Source organism: Coffea eugenioides, chromosome 11, assembly GCF_003713205.1.
Source record: "Coffea eugenioides isolate CCC68of chromosome 11, Ceug_1.0, whole genome shotgun sequence".
Classification (NCBI taxonomy): Eukaryota; Viridiplantae; Streptophyta; class Magnoliopsida; order Gentianales; family Rubiaceae; genus Coffea; species Coffea eugenioides.
In genome coordinates, this window is record NC_040045.1 from 40,178,614 (window position 1) to 40,197,982 (window position 19,369).

General features: G+C 37.6%; 3 protein-coding genes across 4 annotated transcripts; 2 read left to right on the forward strand and 1 right to left on the reverse strand.

The window, feature by feature from the left end:
* The first annotated feature begins 520 nt into the window (after positions 1–520).
* LOC113753107 (dipeptidyl-peptidase 5-like) lies at positions 521–8,323 on the forward strand. 2 transcript variants are annotated; one of them, XR_003464971.1, is made up of 19 exons: positions 521–859; positions 1,005–1,192; positions 1,474–1,578; positions 1,678–1,749; positions 1,934–2,081; positions 3,028–3,110; positions 3,376–3,431; positions 4,014–4,150; positions 4,239–4,329; positions 4,414–4,479; positions 4,591–4,813; positions 5,660–5,761; positions 6,154–6,239; positions 6,330–6,452; positions 6,965–7,034; positions 7,183–7,274; positions 7,550–7,654; positions 7,733–7,907; positions 7,940–8,323. XR_003464971.1 is itself a non-coding variant. In XM_027297201.1 (18 exons), the coding sequence occupies exons 1-18, from the start codon at positions 693–695 to the stop codon at positions 7,844–7,846; spliced, it is 2,028 nt and encodes a 675-aa protein (XP_027153002.1). In that variant the 5' UTR covers positions 521–692; the 3' UTR covers positions 7,847–8,323. The 2 variants fall into 2 exon arrangements, 1 of the variants encoding a protein (XP_027153002.1); XM_027297201.1 differs by having other exon boundaries at positions 7,733–8,323.
* Positions 8,324–9,575: 1,252 nt separating this feature from the next.
* On the forward strand, positions 9,576–16,910 carry LOC113751356. Its single transcript, XM_027295336.1, has 18 exons — positions 9,576–9,781; positions 9,909–10,096; positions 10,451–10,555; positions 10,657–10,728; positions 10,924–11,071; positions 11,384–11,466; positions 12,173–12,228; positions 12,713–12,849; positions 12,953–13,043; positions 13,131–13,196; positions 13,373–13,595; positions 14,301–14,402; positions 14,519–14,604; positions 14,688–14,810; positions 15,474–15,543; positions 15,731–15,822; positions 16,200–16,304; positions 16,398–16,910. Exons 1-18 carry the CDS (start codon positions 9,606–9,608, stop codon positions 16,509–16,511), a joined length of 2,037 nt encoding a protein of 678 aa, XP_027151137.1. The 5' UTR covers positions 9,576–9,605; the 3' UTR covers positions 16,512–16,910.
* Positions 16,911–18,229: 1,319 nt separating this feature from the next.
* Positions 18,230–19,369, reverse strand: LOC113752577. The gene has a single exon (XM_027296684.1). It carries the CDS (start codon positions 19,367–19,369, stop codon positions 18,230–18,232), a length of 1,140 nt encoding a protein of 379 aa, XP_027152485.1.

The following is a 19,369-nucleotide window of genomic DNA, read 5'->3' on the forward strand; positions in this document are numbered from 1 at the left end:
GATTTATCATAGGATGCTCTAAACTCTCAAGTCCATATTGAACTGTTGATGGAATTGGACATGCAAATATACAAGTTTTCTCCGCTCATGGTTTTGTACTACACTCAAATTCCAAACTTGTCCATTAAACAATTTGGAATTCTTTCACCTTTAGGTTGCAAATTTTACAGGATAAAGAAACAATCCATTCATTAAGTTCAATAGTTCCAAAAATCCAAATTGAACATTTTTTGAGCCACACAAGGCTTTGTTTGGACAGCAAATCAACTTTCAGAGTGGAACCTTAGATATATACTTGTTCATTGTCACGTAAAAGCATAAAAATCTTGTAGTAATTCCATTAAATCTTATCTATGCGAGAAATAATTCTTTCCTCTTAAAAGAATAAAATATTTTCACTAGTTATTAAAACCATAATTGTGTAATATCCAAGAAAAGAGAACTAAAAAAAATTAACCAGTGTGCAATAAAATAATGGCGAGACAAGCTGAGAAAGAAAAACCCAAACCAAACCAATGGCACTTTCAACTTCATTTACGGCCATATCCGCGCTGACTCGCTACAGAAGACGCCACCCCTTTAACCCCTTCTCCACGACGTCGTTTATTTCCTCCTCATTCAACCACATTTCCAGAAAAATTCAACTCCTTCGCACTGCTGCTTCCCACTGTCACACCCAGTCTTCACCCAAAATGTCCTCAGTAACCGCGGAGAATACTAAAATCACCGCCCCATACGGTTCTTGGAAGTCCCCGATAACTTCCGACCTTGTCTCCGGCTCCGATAAGCGCCTAGGTGGCACTGCCGTCGACGCCCTCGGCCACCTCTTCTGGGTCGAGACCCGCCCCAATGAATCAGGGTATATAGAAATTTCCACTCTTTGAAGGGTTTTGCAGGGTTTAAGTCGTCAATACTTCGTAGCAGCATAAGAGTTGAATAAAATTTTCTTTTTTTTACTTATTTTTATTATATTTCATCTTTTTTTCTATGGTTGATGGGTTCAGACGGTTGGTGCTGGTGAAGCAAGGAGAAAAAGAAGGGGATGACCCTATTGATGTCACCCCAAAGGAGTTTTCTGTGAGGACAGTAGCTCAGGAATATGGAGGTGGGGCATTTAGGATATTTGGAGATACAGTGATTTTCTCGAATTACAAGGATCAAAGGCTCTATAGGCAGTCATTATCTTCAAAAGGTTTGATCTTTCACTTTTTCTCTTTTCTTGTTTTCCGTCCTGGGATTTTTTCCTATGCTTTAGCTGAATTAAAAACTGGGTTCTATCCAATCACCAAAGCTTTAAAGCTTTGCTTTCTTATGAGCACTGGTTCTAATGCTTAGTTTTGTTGTTTTCTAGAATCTAATTTATTGTAGTGTAGCAACCTCTTAGGTATTGCAAATAGCCAGTAAATGATTGAGTTTACTCAGTTTACTACTTTTTGTTTTGGGTTTAAATATGAGTACTTGCTCTGTTGGCAGATTCTGCTCCTTTGCCATTTACTCCAGATTATGGCAGACCGCTCGTGTCTTATGCAGATGGAGTTTTTGATGCGCGGTTTAGTCGTTTCGTGACAGTACAGGAAGGTAGCTGTTAGCATGTATTTATTGATTTGAGGTTGTTTAATCAATCATCAGAGTTAATTGTAAATATTGGTTAATTGTTTTAAATTTTATGTTTGACAGACTGTCGTGAAAGTGCTATGAATTCTATAACAACTATTGTGTCATTTGATATCCGTGATGAGAGCGTTCAAGGTATGCTTTACATTGTCTAATCTCTTTTAGACTAATACCTTTCTTATTCTGTCTGTGAGTTGCAAGTATACCAGTTCAAAGATTGCTTCTTTGTTTCTTTAAGTTGCTTGTACCCTGATTTGTGTCGATGAAACATGATGATTGTTTCTTTTGACTTGTCTGGTGTGCACCATCAACAATGCAGAACCGAAAGTACTGGTTTCTGGCAGCGATTTTTATGCTTTTCCTCGTTTGGATCCAAAAGGAGAACGGATAGCCTGGATTCAGTGGAGCCATCCCAACATGCCATGGGACAGATCAGAACTTTGGGTTGGCTACATAAGTGATTCAGGGTATGCAGCAGTTTCTCTCTGAGGTGTAGGGTGTCTGCTTGAAACTTTGGATTGGTAATTTGACTGATAATGGGTGCATATTGTGCATTTTTATCACTGATAATGGATGTTGATAGGATGCACAATTATTTCGCTTCTCTTTGCTTTTCCTTTTAGTGGAAGTCTTCTTTGGGTATGAAGCTTCTTGAAAACTTTACTTTGTTACTTGTGTCACAATAAGGTTTTTTTCACCCATTTAGTTAATTTTGCTTTGAAAAAAAAAGAAAGTGTTTGTTTTGCTTCAAATATATTTGTATGCGATTGTGTTCTCGAGAAGGCAAATCTTACTTGTTGATGGCTGTGGCAGGCTTTTACACCAGAAAAAACATGGAGAATTAAAAATAAGTAGAGTTCAAGAAAAACTTATAGATGTTCCCTGAAGATGATAAAGCTTTGATTTGAAACTTTATGTGGCTTCTTGTGTGTGAAGTTCTCTCCTTGTTTCCATGTCTCCACTGGCATGAAATTGGCAGTTGTCTTCATACGACTTTAATAACAAATGATACCCCCAAGATGGTCAAACTCAGACGTCAGTCCTTCATTCGCAGCTGAGGCATTTGCCTTTCTGATCTTTAATGCTATTCTTTTCTGACTAAATATTTGAACTCAAAGAAGGCACTTTTTTTTTTTTTTTGGCAAGGTTCAACATAGTATGAGGATTTGTCTGCATAAATTCCCTTAGTTCCTTTGCACCAAGTAAATTCTGGTTGCAGATTTATGTAAGTCTCCCATTTAAGATCCGTCAAAAGACTTGTACTTGGATCCATCAAATGACTTGTGTTTGGATCACTCAGGTCTGAATTCTTGTTGGCAAATGCTAATTCCGGTATCATTGATAACCTTCTATGAATAAATCTCTCGTCTTTTGTCTTCTGTTGGTTATTTGAAATATTACTTTCTGTAACAGAGACGTGCATACACGGGTCTGCGTTGCAGGTGGTGATCCAACACTTGTGGAATCTCCAACTGAGCCCAAGTGGTCACCTCAAGGTATTTCCACTAGCTTACTTTCTTTACTAGAAAACGAGGATATTGGTGTGGCAAATATGAGAATTTCTTTGCGCCTGTTGAACATGTCTAGTTTCCATTACAGACATTGGTATTCCTTCATCATATTGTAATAAGCATATATTATGCATTCAACTGACTCGACTCTGAAATTCTTGTTTTATGTGGAACTGCTGTATATTGTTAATTGTTTTAGTATCTTCAATGCCTCAAGACTGTGTGTTAATTGCTGTGCTTGCTATTGCAGGAGAACTGTTCTTCATTACTGATAGAAAATCTGGATTTTGGAATCTCTACAAATGGGTAAGCTTGCTAGAAAACTATCATTTTGAGATTTTCTCCCTATCTGCAATTTTTTGATAATCTGAGATGTTCCTAGTGTTGATACTCATGTCTTTTGTTGCTACCAGTTATTATTCAATTGTAATATGTGTCATTTGTTCTTTAAGTGTATCTAAGATCACATTTTTGATGATCTCCTGGCAATTATTGCGAACCCTTGTTCATTTATCCTGAGTCAAATTATGAAGTATATCTTATCAACCTTTTGGGTCGCATTCGCTTCAAGACAGGTCTGAGTCACCTAAATACAGTTCTAGTTTGACAAATGCACTGATCCTCTGAAAAGTTTGATATGATGCCATTTTTAGGATGCTCCTTGACTTTTCTTCACTTTCTTCTTTTCTTTTTGTGTGTGTGTGTGGGTGTGGGTGTCTGTGCGCTTGTGCGTGCATGCATGTGTGTGTGTGTGGCGGTTTGGGGGTGATGTGGCAGCATTGCATGTCTGTTATCAATCAGCAACATCCTTTTCTTGTGAGAGAGGTTGGATTGCAGTTTGAGTGACTCAAAGTTGATTGTAATATGATGTCATTTCATTGATAACAGATTGAAACTTCTAATGAAGTGCTTCCAGTTTACACATTGGATGCTGAGTTCGCAAGACCTCTGTGGATTTTTGGCATGAATTCCTATGATTTTATCTTTGATAAAGATCAGAAAAACCTCATTGCCTGCAGTTACAGGTTGCCTCTAGGATTGTTTTCACAACTTTCTTTATTCCTGTATGATTATATCCTTTGCAAGTATTAATGTTGTGTGATTGATATGCAGGAAGAATGGCAAGTCATATCTTGGTATTCTCGATGCTGTCCAGAACACTTCATCGTCAGTTGAAATTCCATTCACGGACATTAACAACATTGTATGGTGATGAGACTTTATGTCTGTTGCTTTAAAATCCTTTAGCCTAGAATGATAATGACTGAAAGATTTGTTGCTATTATAGACTTCTGGGCTTGACTGTCTATACATCGAGGTAGCTTCTGCTGTTCATCCATTGTCTATTGCAAAGGTGCTGACTTCTTTTCTTGCTCATACTAAAGCATATTATGTTATTTTGATTCATACTTTTCAAACCCATGATTTCAAGAGTTTGTAATGGTTGTTCTTTCTTGGTTGGCAGTTGACTTTAGATGATCATAAATCAAAAGCAGTTGATTTCAAGATCATGTGGTGTTCTTCATCCATTAGTTCAATTGACAAATCATATTTTAGCATGCCAGAAGTGATAGAATTTCCAACTGATGTCACTGGTTTGAATGCATATGCATACTTCTATCCACCTACCAATCCCATTTATCAAGGTTATCCAGAAGAAAAGCCTCCACTACTATTGAAAAGCCATGGTGCGTTTTGGTTCTTTTGTGTGTGTGTGTGCGTGCGCATGAGATTTATCCTGCAAAGTTTTTATCTTTGTTGAAATTGTTTGAAGCCTTAGTATCAGAAATGATTGGATTTCCCTGATGTGGTTAAGAAGGATTTGGGACATTTTAGTCTTAGATATTCTATCCTGTTGAAAGTTGTCATGTTTACATGTTGGGGGAATCCAGCTTCACATGTGAATTTGCAGGATTTTTTTTTTGTGGAAATTAGCTTCTGTATCTTGAGGGTAGATGAGTTGCTAACACTACATGGATATGGTTTTTTGTTTGGCTTATTTGTGGGGGGAAGTTCCCACTGTGTTTACAGAAAAGATAAACTGTAAGGACTGATGCACGACCTGGGTTTGGCCCTGGTGTGTTCCACAATTCTTTAGACATTGGTAAAAAAATTGTGTGTTCCACAATTCTTTAGACATTGGTAAAAAAATTATGTCTTTTTTTGTCATCAGACTGCGACTTAAAAATGTTTTGCCCATAATCATATGCATTTTCCATGCCAAATACTCTAGAAGAGATTCTTCTGGTTGAATAGTTGATTGGTTAATTATGTTAAGGATGAAGATTCTGATTTTAATGATGCAAATATCAGCTTATTTCTAAGTTTAGAACTGGCTAGTTGATGACTTTGGGTTGGTAACTGATTCTTAGTCCTTTTGATGAAATGATGGTAGTAAACCAAAGCTTAATGCTTAATTTTTGTTCAAGAACTACGTTTCATAGATAGGAACCTTTATTAGTTTTAGGCTAGTCTTAAATTAGTATTTGTGTTATTCGTTGACTTCAATGAAATATGTTTTTCAACTGCTATAGGAGGCCCTACTGCAGAGACACATGCTGTCTTAAATCTTAGCGTGCAATATTGGACCAGTCGGGGTTGGGCATTTGTCGATGTTAATTATGGTGGAAGTGCTGGTGGGTTTTCATTCTATTTATTCATTCTTCAGTATCTTCTAAAGTTTCAGCAAGATTACTATGACATACATTGGAAAGAAAGAGGTTCTGTACAAGGAAACATTCTTTTATCGTGTTGGCACTAGTTGGCAAGCAGGTAGGACTTTACTGAGCTTATAGCTGGAGAACTTGAGAACTTGAAGCACTTGATTTGCTGTTTTGTTTCAACTGCTTATTGTTGGTTTTTGGCGTTCCAAGTATTTTATCTCCACTTACTACTTAAACTTGCTAGTTTATCATTTTATTTTAATGGCATGAAATTATCCATTTTTAGAGTACTTCTTTTAGCCATCTTTTCAACTTATACTCTTTACTGATGTCCAATCCAACTAATTGCATTTCAAAATTTAAAGGTTACGGCAGAGGATATCGAGATAGGCTGTTAGGACAGTGGGGAATTGTCGATGTTAATGACTGTTGCAGTTGTGCAAAGTTTTTGGTAAACGATAGTTTCTTTAATTCCACTGAATGATGGAAAATGCCCCTGAATATCTGGTTAGTTTGTCCTGAATTTTGTTTGATGTTCAAGGTTGACAGTGGAAAAGTTGATGGTGAACGGCTTTGTATTACTGGGGGCTCTGCTGGTGGATACACAACATTGGCAGCGCTTGCATTTAAAGATACATTCAAAGCCGGAGCTTCCTTGTATGGTGTGAGTGCTTAATCAGCTTTTGTCAAATTTTGCTAGTTACATACTTCACTTCTTCTCTTGGTTAGGTTTGTAAAATTTTCCAGTCAATTTCTCTCTCTTTACGAGTGTTATTGGCGTATGGCTTTGCCTTAGGTAGTATATGGCGTTTGTAGCTTCAATTTCTACTTGCAGTAGTGTACATAATCTTTTCCCTCAGATCTATCAATTCTGATTAGTTTCTTCCCACGTAAACAACTGAGTAAAGCTTCTTTCTGATTGGTGAGTACCATGTGACCCTATTTGGCTGGCAATTCACAAAATCTTTCTTTTTCATTTATGTAAACATAATGGTTTCATTAATTTTGAAGGAATCCTGTCTAACTTTTGGATTCTGTTCACGTTTATTTTTGTAATTATCTTGCTATTGTTGGTTTTCTGCTCTAGTTTCTTTTTGTTTTTTTTTTTTTGAGGTATGCATATTGGTTCTGCTTCTGAAGTAATGTTTTTTCTTTACATTCTTCTTTAAAAAACAGGTAGCTGACCTGAAGTTGTTGAGATTAGAGACTCACAAATTTGAATCTCACTACATCGACAATCTTGTTGGTAATAACTCAGTTGCATTCTTTTACTGTAAGCGAATCACAATTCATGCATTTCTTGCTCGTTTCTTCAAAATATTCTGTTCTTTGGAGAGCTTCCAATTGCATATTACTTGACAACAAACTGAGTACACCTTTTGAAATTGTTGCAGGAAGTGAAAGAGCATATTTTGAGAGGTCACCTATAAATTTTGTTGAGAAATTTTCATGCCCAATAATTCTATTCCAAGGATTAGAAGACAAGGTGTGAACAATAGTGATTATACCTGCCTTTCTTACAATACTATTATGATTATTCTTCTTTTCAATGCTTTTGGTGTTTGCGGCTCATAACCGACAGAAAGAGAACATGACGCTATTGCTTATGTGAGGAACAATTAAGATGTTGTCATCCATCTTGAATGTGACTCTTCTATGACAATCAAAATGAGGTTCCTTTTTCTTGGAGTAGCTTGTTTAAACCGGTCATTGACATAATCATGTAAATGCATTCAATGATTATTGGCCTTCATTTTGCAGGTTGTCCCCCCTGAACAAGCACGCAAAATTTATCATGCACTGAAGGAAAAAGGGTTGCCTGTTGCTCTTGTAGAGTATGAAGGAGAACAACATGGTTTCCGAAAGGTATGCACCATAAGATAAGTTACTGGTACAGCAACTGTTTAACATACAAATCATAGCTGATTAACTCGTCTTCCATAGGCTGAAAACATCAAGTTCACGCTTGAACAACAAATGGTGTTCTTTGCACGTTTGGTGGGAAATTTCAACGTAGCAGATGAGATCACCCCCATCAAAATTGATAACTTTGACTGAGGAACTGGTGGTGGGTCCATTGGTGGTAGCTTTAAGAGATTTCAGGTACAACAGCAAGATGGATTATTGGTATCTTCGATTCTGAGACGATGCGATTATGCATATGATCCGATGATCATGCTGGAGTATGGTACACGTTCTTGTTTTCTTGTGGGGCCATGTTTGGCATGTCTACTTGTAGTTATGTTTTGGATTCCAAAAATGTTAAACCACACGGTGAGGTTCAATACAGTTGACGAACAGTGCCAAGCTAAGGATGTGGAGTCCGGAAATTTGCGCAGCAGCAAAAGAGATATACTACATCAGTTGGTACTTTTTTGGGTTGAAAGTTATTTGGAAAAAATGTTTCGGTACTATTTACTATAGTACATTTTTTATGTGATATATGTCGGATAAAAAGATGGTCCAATAATGTATTTTGTGAATAATAAATTTTTTTTTCTAAATAATATTTTTTGGCGATGCAGAATTTCCTAAGTTTGCCTTCTTGCTGACGGTAGATGGATTTTGAGTGCAAAATATTCTCCAATTACCCGAATGTACCATTTAACTTTTTTGGATCCACTTGTATGACTTCTGTAAATGTTTCGGAGGTTTCTTGATTTTAACCTTCACTCCCTGGCTCAAAAAAAAAAAAAAAAATTTGAATTTCTCTGCGTGGTTCCCTTATTACTGGTTTGATCATTAGAAACGACAAAAATTTGAGCAGCTGAGTTGAATTCGGATTCGCTCTTGTTCTTGATGCAATCTCAGGAACTATATGTGGCAACTTGCAGTCAACTTTGTCGAATAAACTTGGCTTAATTCTCCATGATGTTAAACTGGGCTGGCCAAATTTCACACCCTGACAAAAAGATTAAACATTCACGGACAAAGGTCCTTGCTTTGTCGGATAAACTTGGCTTAATAAACTTCTGCATGTCGAATAAACTTGGGGGTGGGCGTGATTGGCTACAAATGGACAACCACTTTCCGTTGTAACAGAGCTGTTCGTCGGTAAAATGTAAATGTGGACTTCTTCCGGAGTAACCTGTGACCTATTATAGCAGAACTTTTGTTGACTCTGTTTCACAGAAATATCTTCTCATCCTAAAGACTTAGCGGATGTTTCTGAGGACTTCTCCACATTCATGGGCTCCTCGATTGACTTCTAAAGGGGGGGCAATAGTCAAGGTGAAGTTGGAGAAGAAAGATGGATATTCAGAGGATGCTAAACAGTGTGATTTTCTACCGGACCCAAATACATTACGTTTGCTTGCTCTACCGTTTTCGCTGCTGAAGGCTTTGCTGCACGCGGAGGAGAAGGAGACGTGAGTTTATCTTCGTTTTAACATTTGTGTTTCTCATATCGATACTTTGTTTTTTCTTGGTGCAATCTGTTTCCCGTACATGATGGCTGCTTGGTTTATTCCTTACATTCAGAGAGAATTGCCTTTTAAGCAATGCAAGATTTTCCAGAATCGAAGTCAAATTCTTCAGAATCAATCAGTACCAGCATTGCAGTCCAAAAAGGTTTCAAGGAAGTTTTGGAAGCCACTGGCAGCATGGCACTAACACTTGTATCAATTCATTGCTATATTAAACTCCGTTTCCGGCATTCTTTGGACTATTATAACACCTCACTTCAGTTCCCTAAACAAAAATGATAATTTTTAAAAAATATATATATATAACATCTCTCACTTCCATGATCAACCCAATTACTAGAAAATCGTACATACTTCTTTGTAGTCTCGACTACCATCAGTCTTACAGGCAAATGTCTTTGACAACCCCAGAAAACAGCAATGATGCAAAAATCATTGCACCCTACGGTTCCTGGAAGTCCCCTATCACCTCTGACCTGGTCTCCGGCTCTGATAAGTTCCTCTTTGGCATCTCTGTTGACTGCTTCGGCCACCTCTTTTGGGTAGAGTCCCGACCCAACGAATCAGGGTATACATCATTCTTCAATCTTTTCTTGAGGTTTATGATTATGGTTTAGTTTTCCAGTGAAGCATTCTCTGCTTGCTTATAAATCACAAAGTTTGAATCCTGATTTCCTCTTGGTGGTTGGTTGCAGGCGATTGGTGCTGGTTAAGCAAGGAGAAAAAGAAGGGGACGAGCCAATAGATATTACCCCAAAGGAGTTCTGTGTTAGGTCGGTCACTCATCAGTTGCAAGGAGGAGCCTTTTGTATTTCAGGCGACACATTATTCTTCTCCAATTACAAGGATCAAAGACTCTATAAGCAGTCAATCTCGTCAAAAGGTAATTTCATTAACCTTTTAATTTTTGCTAGTTACTAGGTTACTCGACTTAGGTTCTTTGGCTAATACGTGTATCTTACAGCTGCGGGTAGAGTTAAAAAAAAAAAAGAAATTTAAAAAGCTTTTAAAGTGTAGCCTGCTTTGATTTCTTTTTAGCCGTAAGGAAATTTGCTGCTCATCAATTTAAAACAATTTTAGGTATCTTAGTGCAGTAAATTTACTAAATTAAGGAATATTAACTAAGATTTATAGTGCAGTATTCTCATGCTAAATGCATTTAGGTATAGGACGATTTATTGTAGCCACCTTTCTGTTGACCTTTTCTTCTTAGTCTCAAGCACTTCTTTGCTGGCAGATTCTACTCCTGTGCCAATTACTCCAGATCATGGCACTCCGCTTGTGTCTTATGCGGATGGAGTTTTTGACTCGCGGTTTAATCGTTACATAGCAGTACAAGAAGGTGGATCTGATCACATTCTTGGTTTAAGTTTGCACTATTACGTTATGCAACTTTGTTTCTCCAATACCAATTTGGCTATTTCAATTTTGTATGCTAGACAGACTGCCGTGAAAGTAGCATGAATTCTATCACCACTATAGTATCCATCAATGTTGACAATGAAAGTATCCAAGGTAGGCTTTTAATCCCTTGTTCCTCATAGGTTTTTTCTTGTGTTTTATTTATTTATTTATTTTTGCATGTGTTGGCAAGTATACTTGTGGAAACAGTGCATTTTATTTGGTTGCACGCTTTTACTCTTGTTTTTGTTAATTATTTATGAAAGATAATTCTGTCTGCTTGTATTACATGCTCCACAGACATTGCAGAACCAGAAGCGTTGGTTGCTGGCAGTGATTTTTACGCTTTCCCGCGCATGGATCCAAAAGGAGAGCGGATGGCCTGGATTCAGTGGAACCATCCTGATATGCCGTGGGACAGATCAGAACTTTGGGTTGGCTATATAGGTGATGAAGGGTACGCATCATAATTGCTATCTGTTAGGGGTATTGTGTCAGGTTGGAACTTTTAGATAGGTTATCTGCCTATAACAAGTTGACAATTCTTTTCTGGAGCAGGTTATTTGTAAAATGTTCAATTGGTTACCATAAACTTTCCTTTCCATTGAAGTTTCAATTTCCATTGCAGCAATTCTTATTACACTATGTTCTTTCTGTTCTTGTTTGCACATGCTAATCCTCTTTGTCTACTTATAATTGCATTTTTTTCTGATCAACTTCTACTCTTGTTTTCTTGGCTCGTGATTTAAATGTTATTTTCTTTGCCTAGGGAAATGCAGAAAAGAATCTGTGTTGTGGGTGGTGATCAAATGGTTGTGGAATCTCCAACTCAACCTAAGTGGTCTCCTCAAGGTATATATATGGTGAAATTTGAATTGACTTAATTGATTATAGAATGCAAGATCATGTTTATGTGATCACTTTACAATCATCAAACAAAAAACAGCTAGCTTCCCATCCTCTAGTTGTAGCTTGGTTGAATTTAAGGCAATAAGTGTCCTGATCATTTTATTGGTCATATATAAAACAAAATTGGAGCTTTGGAAACCTTACCGAGTTTTGCCTTTTTCTGAGGTGGAGGTGTCATTTTCTTTCTTTTATCAAGCGAATCCAAAAAGGATTTCTGTGGCTTACATTTGCTGTATTTTCCCTAAAACATCACATAAACTAATTACCGACCAAGTGCTCAAGAAATTGAGTGACCCAGAGAATGCTTGCTTATTTTGACATTAATCATAAAACTTTGGATAGAAGCTGTATTTGCTGTTTAGCTTACAAGAATGATCGTGCGACACCTACAGTGAGTTTGCGGCACCTGTTGATATTTCCCTGTATGCATGATGATGTTTATGCTGTAATTATATTATCTCGTTGAGAATATAATTATATCTCTTATGTCTCGTTGAGACATAAGTATATATTATATATACTTATGCTTTATCCTCTTAACTGAATCTAAAATCCTTGGTTCACCTGAAATGACGTTACATTTTTTAAGCTGGTGTTGTATTGCTATGCTTCAAAATTTTGGTGTTGATTGCTGTGTTTGCTGTTACAGGGGAGCTATTCTTCATCTCTGATAGAGAAACTGGGTTTTGGAATCTTTACAAATGGGTGAGCTTGTCTAAGCAAGGATCATTGTTGGGATATCCTGGTCATCTCTTGTTTTCTGGTCTCATACGTAGTATATGTTGGCACTTATACCATGTCTTCTTGCTACTTGTTAGTTCATAATTATGTTGCATTTGCTTCCTAAATGCACCAAGGAATGCATTATTAGCTTTTTCAAAAAAGGATGATGAACTGGCATATGAAACCTATCTGTACTCAAGTTACACAGTAAATTTGATGAACCCTAGCTCTAGCACTGGCATCTTGTTAAAAGCTATCAGACATAACAGTTTGTGGCAACTCTTCACCTTTTATTTTTTGGGAGGAACGGGGTGGGTGGCTGTCAGGTGTCAATGGAGTGTGAGAATTAGGGACCTTGAATTTTTTCGTTTTCATTTTTATCAAAGAAAATACACCCCGGATGGTGTGTGTGGTTGGCTTTAGTTAACGGACTCTGACTACAATTATCTTTAATTCTTGATGATAGGTGGAATCTACCAATCTGGTGGTTCCAGTTTTCCAATTGGACGCCGAGTTTGCAAGACCTATGTGGAATTTCGGTATGAACTCATACGACTTTATTGAGGATAAAGATCAGAAAAGCTTAATTGCCTGCAGTTACAGGTTCTTCCTGAAATATGGTCTTTATAATCAATTCATTCAACGTGTTATGCTGTTTTTCCAAAAATGTGTTGCTATAAATAGTTGATGTCAGAATGATGTGCAGCCAAAATGGGAAGTCATATCTTGGTATTCTGGATCCTGTTCAATGCACATTGTCACCGATCGGTCTTCCGTTCACAGAAATAAGTACTATTGTAAAACCAAATACCCTCTCTTTGTTATTTTAAAGTTCTTATTAGCCAATATTGATAGTGCTTGAAAAAGCTATGATACTTATACAGACTTCTGGGATTCACTGCCTATATATTGAGGGAGCTTCTGCAGTTGATCCATTGTCAATATCTAAGGTGATATCTTCTCATCTTCCTCCTACTAAAGCCGTTATTTCTGTTTTTTCTTCTTCTTGAGTAACTTACTTTACCAATTGCCTTCTTTGGTAAAGGAGAATAATTTTTAGTAGAGATACTTCTAGGGTTTTCATTTGGGTCTGTGTCATTTTCTTAGATTCTTTACTGGTTGACAGGTGACTTTAGATTATCAGAAATCAAAAGCAGTTGATTTCAGGATTACATGGTCCTCTTCTCGTATTTGCTCAGCATATAAATCATATTTTAGTATGCCAGAACTGATAGAGTTTCCAACCAGTGTCCCTGGTCTGAGTGCATATGCATACTTCTACCCACCGAGCAATCCAATATATCAAGCTAATCCAGAGGAGAAGCCTCCATTACTTTTGAAAAGCCATGGTAAGTTTTGATTCCTTTTACTTTTGTAAAAGGGATTCTCATAGCCAAAGTATTAAAATTGTTTGGATGACAGATGTCGCTTAACAAGGAATTTGCTGCCTCATTTTCCTTTCTTTTTTCATTCTTTTGAAATGTTTAATTTATACATGTTGCAAAGTGTCAAGCTTTGCATGTGATATTGCAAACACAACATTCCTGAGGCTGAAAATTAAAAAGAATGTTCCAATAAAAGATTAATTCTTTGAGGTTCGACGAATATTACATAAGTCTGTGTACTGGTACTATTTGCTGAGGATCAAGGGGAACTTTGCAGTTGGTTAGGACAGAAAATGACCTGGAAGGCAAGATGGAATTTGTCCTAGGGGTTTTTTCGAGAGCCTATTACACTTATCACAAATCTGTCCTGTCTCATGTGTGCTTGAGTGATGCAAACTAGGGTGCATTTCTTTTGTATAGCTGTGCATGCACTAGTTTGCTGAACATGAATGGTTAAATGATCCTCTCCTAATTATGATGCTAGCGCAAACAACTCTGAGGGAGGATTAATGCTAGCAGCTGGTTAGATTTTAACATTTTGTGAAGTCTAATGAAGCGGTTCAAACATATTGTTTCTGAATTCAGAACATTCATCAGCTTCAGGAATCTCTTAAGTGTAATTGTAATATATTTTACATTTGGTCTAAACATTGTTTCCCAATGTTGTAGGAGGGCCTACTCTGGAGACACGTGCAATCTTAAACCTTGGTGTTCAATACTGGACGAGTCGTGGTTGGGCAATTGTGGATGTTAACTATGGTGGAAGTTCTGGTATGTTTGTAATTTTATGTATCAAAATTTTCAGTATGTTTAGTTTTCAGTAACTGCATAGATTAAAAGCACAGTTATTTCTTCTGCTAAAAAATTTTTACATTTAACATTTGAAGGCTATGGCCGAAGATATCGAGAAAGGATATTAGGACAGTGGGGAATAGTTGATGTCAATGATTGTTGCAGTTGTGCAAAATTTTTGGTAAATAGTTTTCCTTTTTTCGCTTAGTAATAGATCGTAATCACTTTCTGTTTGAGTTGGATAATTTTTGTTTAACTTTCTAGGTGGATAGTGGAAAAGTAGATGGTGAACGGCTTTGTATTACTGGGGAATCAGCTGGTGGGTACACCACTCTAGCAGCTCTTGCATTCACAGAAACATTTAAAGCTGGAGCTTCCTTGTTTGGTGTGAGTGCTTGATCTACTTCGGCGTTACGGTGGTTAAAAGCTGAACTTTTTCCTTGTCATGGCTGTTGATGTTTTTGCTTTTTTTTTTCCGGTTAACTTCTGTACTTGTGTATCCTCTTCATGTGCTTATATGCTGGCTGCAAGTTGCATGCGGTCTCCTGATTCCTGAACGTTCAGGATGGAGCTTTTTTCGGGCCTCCTTGTATAACTTGCATTATCTGACTATACTACCAAAGTATGCTACCAAAATAATCTCTAGGGCCGAATAAACTGCATCATATGTTCAAACATCACGCAAATAGATTATCATTGTGCTTTTTTGGGTCACAGTGCTTTCAAAGCTTTCTGCTGATTTTTTCTCAGTAAGGGTCTTGTATTTAGATTTGGTACAATTTGGTGCTTGTTTACATTCTCTTCAGTCTTGCCTTACTACGAAGCTTGAATCTGTTGCTTTCTACATAGTTTCAATAATCGAAAAATAAAGGTTTCAGGGGCCCAGGGATTGGTGCTTTTTTACATTCTCTGCATTCTTGCCTTACTACCAAGCTTGAATCTGTTGCTTTTCTACATAGTTTCAATAATCGAAAAATAAAGGTTTCACGGACTCAGGGATTCATATTCTTAGAAACGATAACTTGTTTATTCACATTGTTCAACGTACAGATTGCTGATCTGAAGTTGCTGAAAGAAGAAACGCACAAGTTTGAATCGCACTATACCGACAATCTTGTTGGTAACAACTGTTCTTTGATGCTTTTCTTTTTATGTTACACTTGTTTGGTAATAACTGAGTAACGTTATTTTGGTGAAAGAAGATACGACCATGCAAATTTTTCCTAGATCTGTTTTCATTTCTTTAGAGTGGATATCATACAATTTTGCTTAATCGCGAGTCAAGGCAACCTTTTGTGTCCTTGCAGGAAGCGGATCTGCATACTTTGAGAGATCACCTATAAATTTTGTTCATCAATTTTCTTGCCCTGTGATTCTATTTCAAGGATTAGAAGACGAGGTATGCCGACCACTGTTTTCCTTTTGCTATTTGATTTGGTTCCTGGACAATTTACCTTAAAGCTGTATTCCTGAGGAAGAGTAGAGAGAAAAATGGAAACAATGAAGCATTTGATCACATCTCCAGCACCCTGGAAAGTTGTTTGCATAGGCTGGAGTCAAATGTTGACATGCCTTCCCCTTTTGTAGTTATAATATTTCATCTTTTTGGTCTCTGTGGCTGATAACAGTTAGTTTTAAAGCAGAAAAATAATTAATTTATGGTACATCTTCAATATGACTCTTAAATGACATTAAATTGGACCTCTCTATTCACATTAACAAGTATATGGTCTTTAAATCGGCCCAAACGACTTTAGTGAATTCATCATATTGCAGGTTGTCCCTCCTGATCAAGCACGAAGAATCTATACTGCATTGAAGGAGAAAGGGTTGCCTGTTGCTCTTGTGGAGTACCAGGGAGAAGGGCATGGTTTTCGGAAGGTATGCATCCGAGAAAGGATATTACTTTATTACTGCAGCAACCACTCTGCAGACTAATAACTACTGATATACAGTACTTCTCATGTTATGCAGGCTGAAACCATCAAGTTTACCCTCGAACAACAAATGGTGTTTCTTGCCAGGATGGTGGGACATTTCGACGTAGCAGATGAAATCACTCCCATCAGAATTGATAACTTTGACTGAGGAGGCTCCGTAGTTGATGTTGGAGTCCGCTATTACGGCTGATACAAACCTGTACTGCACATTTTTTGTATGAAGAATTTTACGCAGCACTGATGATTATTCCGTGCAGCTGGAGTCTGCTATAACTACTTGTGTTCAGAGCCGCCTGATTCTGATTCATGCACTCGGACGTTACCACCAAGAGCGTGGAAATTTTGGGTGCTCTTCTCGACCAACTATGCCCATAGACCATATCCATGATTATTAGTACTTGCTACATTCTTACTTTTCCCCTTTGTTGTCTGTTTGTTGTTTTTCTGTTGTCTGCGAGTAAAATAGCCTACGAACGTGTTTAGAAGTGGCAGGCAAGGAAATGGCAAAAATGATCATTAAACAATTCAACGTTTCTTGTTTTCATCAGTAGATTTTCATTCTAGCAAAAACGATCATTCAACTAACTAAAACAACGTATATTTTGTATACTTTTACATTTTATTAATTGAATGACCAAGAATGAACTTCCTAGTTTAGTGACCAAAATATATAGAATCCGAAGTACTTCAACGACCATTCTTTTGTAGTTTGCTCTAGAAGTACTCAATATGGATGGAGGCCCGAGAAAAGTCAGACTGGAAGAAACTGGAATAAAGAAATCGGCTTTATCTAGAACATGATCACTACTTTTCTTCACCTGCCATATGACATACGAATCTGCACGAAGACTGAGGATACTTTGTCCAACATATTTCGTCGGTATCCAACACCTTTCCTCTTCAGCAACCTGGTAGCAGTATATTTTTTGTTGGCACATGTCCCTGTTGCATATATTTTTGTTGTCTACATGTAATCAATTTACGTTGTCTATTGCTATCGTGTACTTGGCAACCATGACGAATATGCCATCGGGACAGTTTTGACTCTCTGGTCTTGGATGATGAGCTATGAGCTATGAATCTAGATGGTCAATCTTCCCCTGCTAAATAAACATCTCTCCTCCATTTCTATTTTTATTTCTCTCTATTCATGAGACATAAACCATTCCAATGGCTGCCTTTCCTCTTAATTAAACTAAACCCTTTTCTTTTCCGCTAAAATCAAAGAAGCAAAATAAAAAAAGAAAATTGCTTTCTACCAATTTGTATTCATAAGAACTCGAATTCATTTATACTTGCTCATCTTACCATAAAAACGAATGGAATACATAGAATATATAGAGACTCGTGGAACTCAGATTTCTTTTGGATTCATTGTGGCAAAATGTTTCGTTCGTGATTCTTCCATATGTGCAATTAACAATTGCTCATTGAACAGATTGAGATAACCTTGGATAAACAGAGAAATGCTCAAATATAGTTGTGGCATCCCTCAATTACCTATGTAACAACCACCAGGCAAAACAAAAGGGAAAAAAAAATATAAAAATAGACACAAAAGAAAAAGAACTAAAAAAAGAAAAAGAAAAAACCAACAACAACAACAACAACAGCAACACTGGTCATGATGGATCTCTCAGAAGGTGAAGAAGTTTTTTTTCTTCTTGTAATTATTGCATGAAATTCTTACATAGAGACTAGGTTGTGTAACATGAAGATTTTGATCGAAAGAAACTTTGTGCTTTGATCGTGATTGCACAGACATGAACGGTTCTGTTCTTCAACGTGTCAAAAAACAAATACAATATCTATCTATACAAGAAAAAGAAAAGAAAAGAAATCGATATCTGCAGCTGTGATCAAAATTCACTTGTGAGATAATCCAAATCCATTAGCAAGTGCATGAACTGCAGGATTGAATGCAAGTCTTCCCAAAATCCCCTGCTTGTAAGGCAAGAAGGTCTTCTTCTTCAGATCTTCAGAAACTGCTTTGTTAACAGTATAATGCAATTCGTGAGCAGAAACAGGACTCCTCCTCCTTGATGGAACCAACCCAGAAGGGCTATCAATACTCCTCATGCTCGAAGTCCTCACATCTTCACGTCTCCTGACTGCAGCTGTATATTTTTTCAGAGGATCTTTGTCGGCTGCTCTGCCTTCTGATGCGCTTCGGAATAAGAAAAAGTCTTTGAAATTCCATTTCTTGTACCCTTTTGAAAATGAAGCCAAAGCTGAAGAGGCAAAGTTAGATGCAGTTTTGGTAATGATTGATGACTCGCTTCTATTCTGCTGCTGGCTGCTCTGCTCTTCTTGTTCCCAAGGATACCGAGAAACCCTTAAAGGAGAGAGCGATCTTGTTCCTCTTCGGCTCGATGATTTCATCCCTGCAGGAGCTCTTTCCCTTCCTCTATCGGCCCTCGGCGATCTTTGACCCGTTGTTTTGGCCGAATGACTAAAAGGGGTGGAGGATTCTCTCTTGTACCTTGGCGAGAACCCCAACATAATCTTCTTGCGCTGTGATGCCGATACTGGCGATGTTGGGGATAGATTAATTGAGCTTGAGCCACTGATTCTTGCTGCAGAAGGAAGTTGCAGTCCAGGCGGAGGCTTGAAAGGCTTAATTACTCCGCCATCAAACAGTTCTTCAGCTGACAGAGATGCTGTTTCCAAATCATCAAGACCAACATGAAAAGCAAAATCATCATCATGTTTTGTGGCGGCGGCCTTGGGTGGTTTTGGGGTACCAGGCTTTTCTTCCCAGTCAAAAGGCACAGCCGCTTCTGAATAAGAGCCTTCTCCATTGCTGATATTCTCGTTGATCCTCAGGAATTCATCAAACTCCCGGTAAAACTGGGAGAGCCGAGATGGGCTGGCGGGAGCACTGCTGTAGAAATCTCCTCCAAAAGCCTTTGGGGTACAAGGACTGCTGGAATGATGCATTGGAGAAGAACGAGCACTATTGAAATCAAAATCCATGTTTTGATGAATTGGCACCACAATTTCCAT

Bases quoted from the DNA above. Each gene is read 5' to 3' on its own strand.
- LOC113753107 (XM_027297201.1), top strand. From the start codon at position 693: ATGTCCTCAGTAACCGCGGAGAATACTAAAATCACCGCCCCATACGGT. The intron at 860-1,004 runs GTATATAGAAAT...TGATGGGTTCAG, and splicing joins ACCCGCCCCAATGAATCAGG to ACGGTTGGTGCTGGTGAAGC. The intron at 4,151-4,238 runs GTTGCCTCTAGG...ATTGATATGCAG, and splicing joins CTCATTGCCTGCAGTTACAG to GAAGAATGGCAAGTCATATC.
- LOC113751356 (XM_027295336.1), top strand. From the start codon at position 9,606: ATGTCTTTGACAACCCCAGAAAACAGCAATGATGCAAAAATCATTGCA. The intron at 9,782-9,908 runs GTATACATCATT...GGTTGGTTGCAG, and splicing joins TCCCGACCCAACGAATCAGG to GCGATTGGTGCTGGTTAAGC. The intron at 14,811-15,473 runs GTGAGTGCTTGA...TTCAACGTACAG, and splicing joins CTGGAGCTTCCTTGTTTGGT to ATTGCTGATCTGAAGTTGCT.
- LOC113752577 (XM_027296684.1), bottom strand. From the start codon at position 19,369: ATGGAAATTGTGGTGCCAATTCATCAAAACATGGATTTTGATTTCAAT.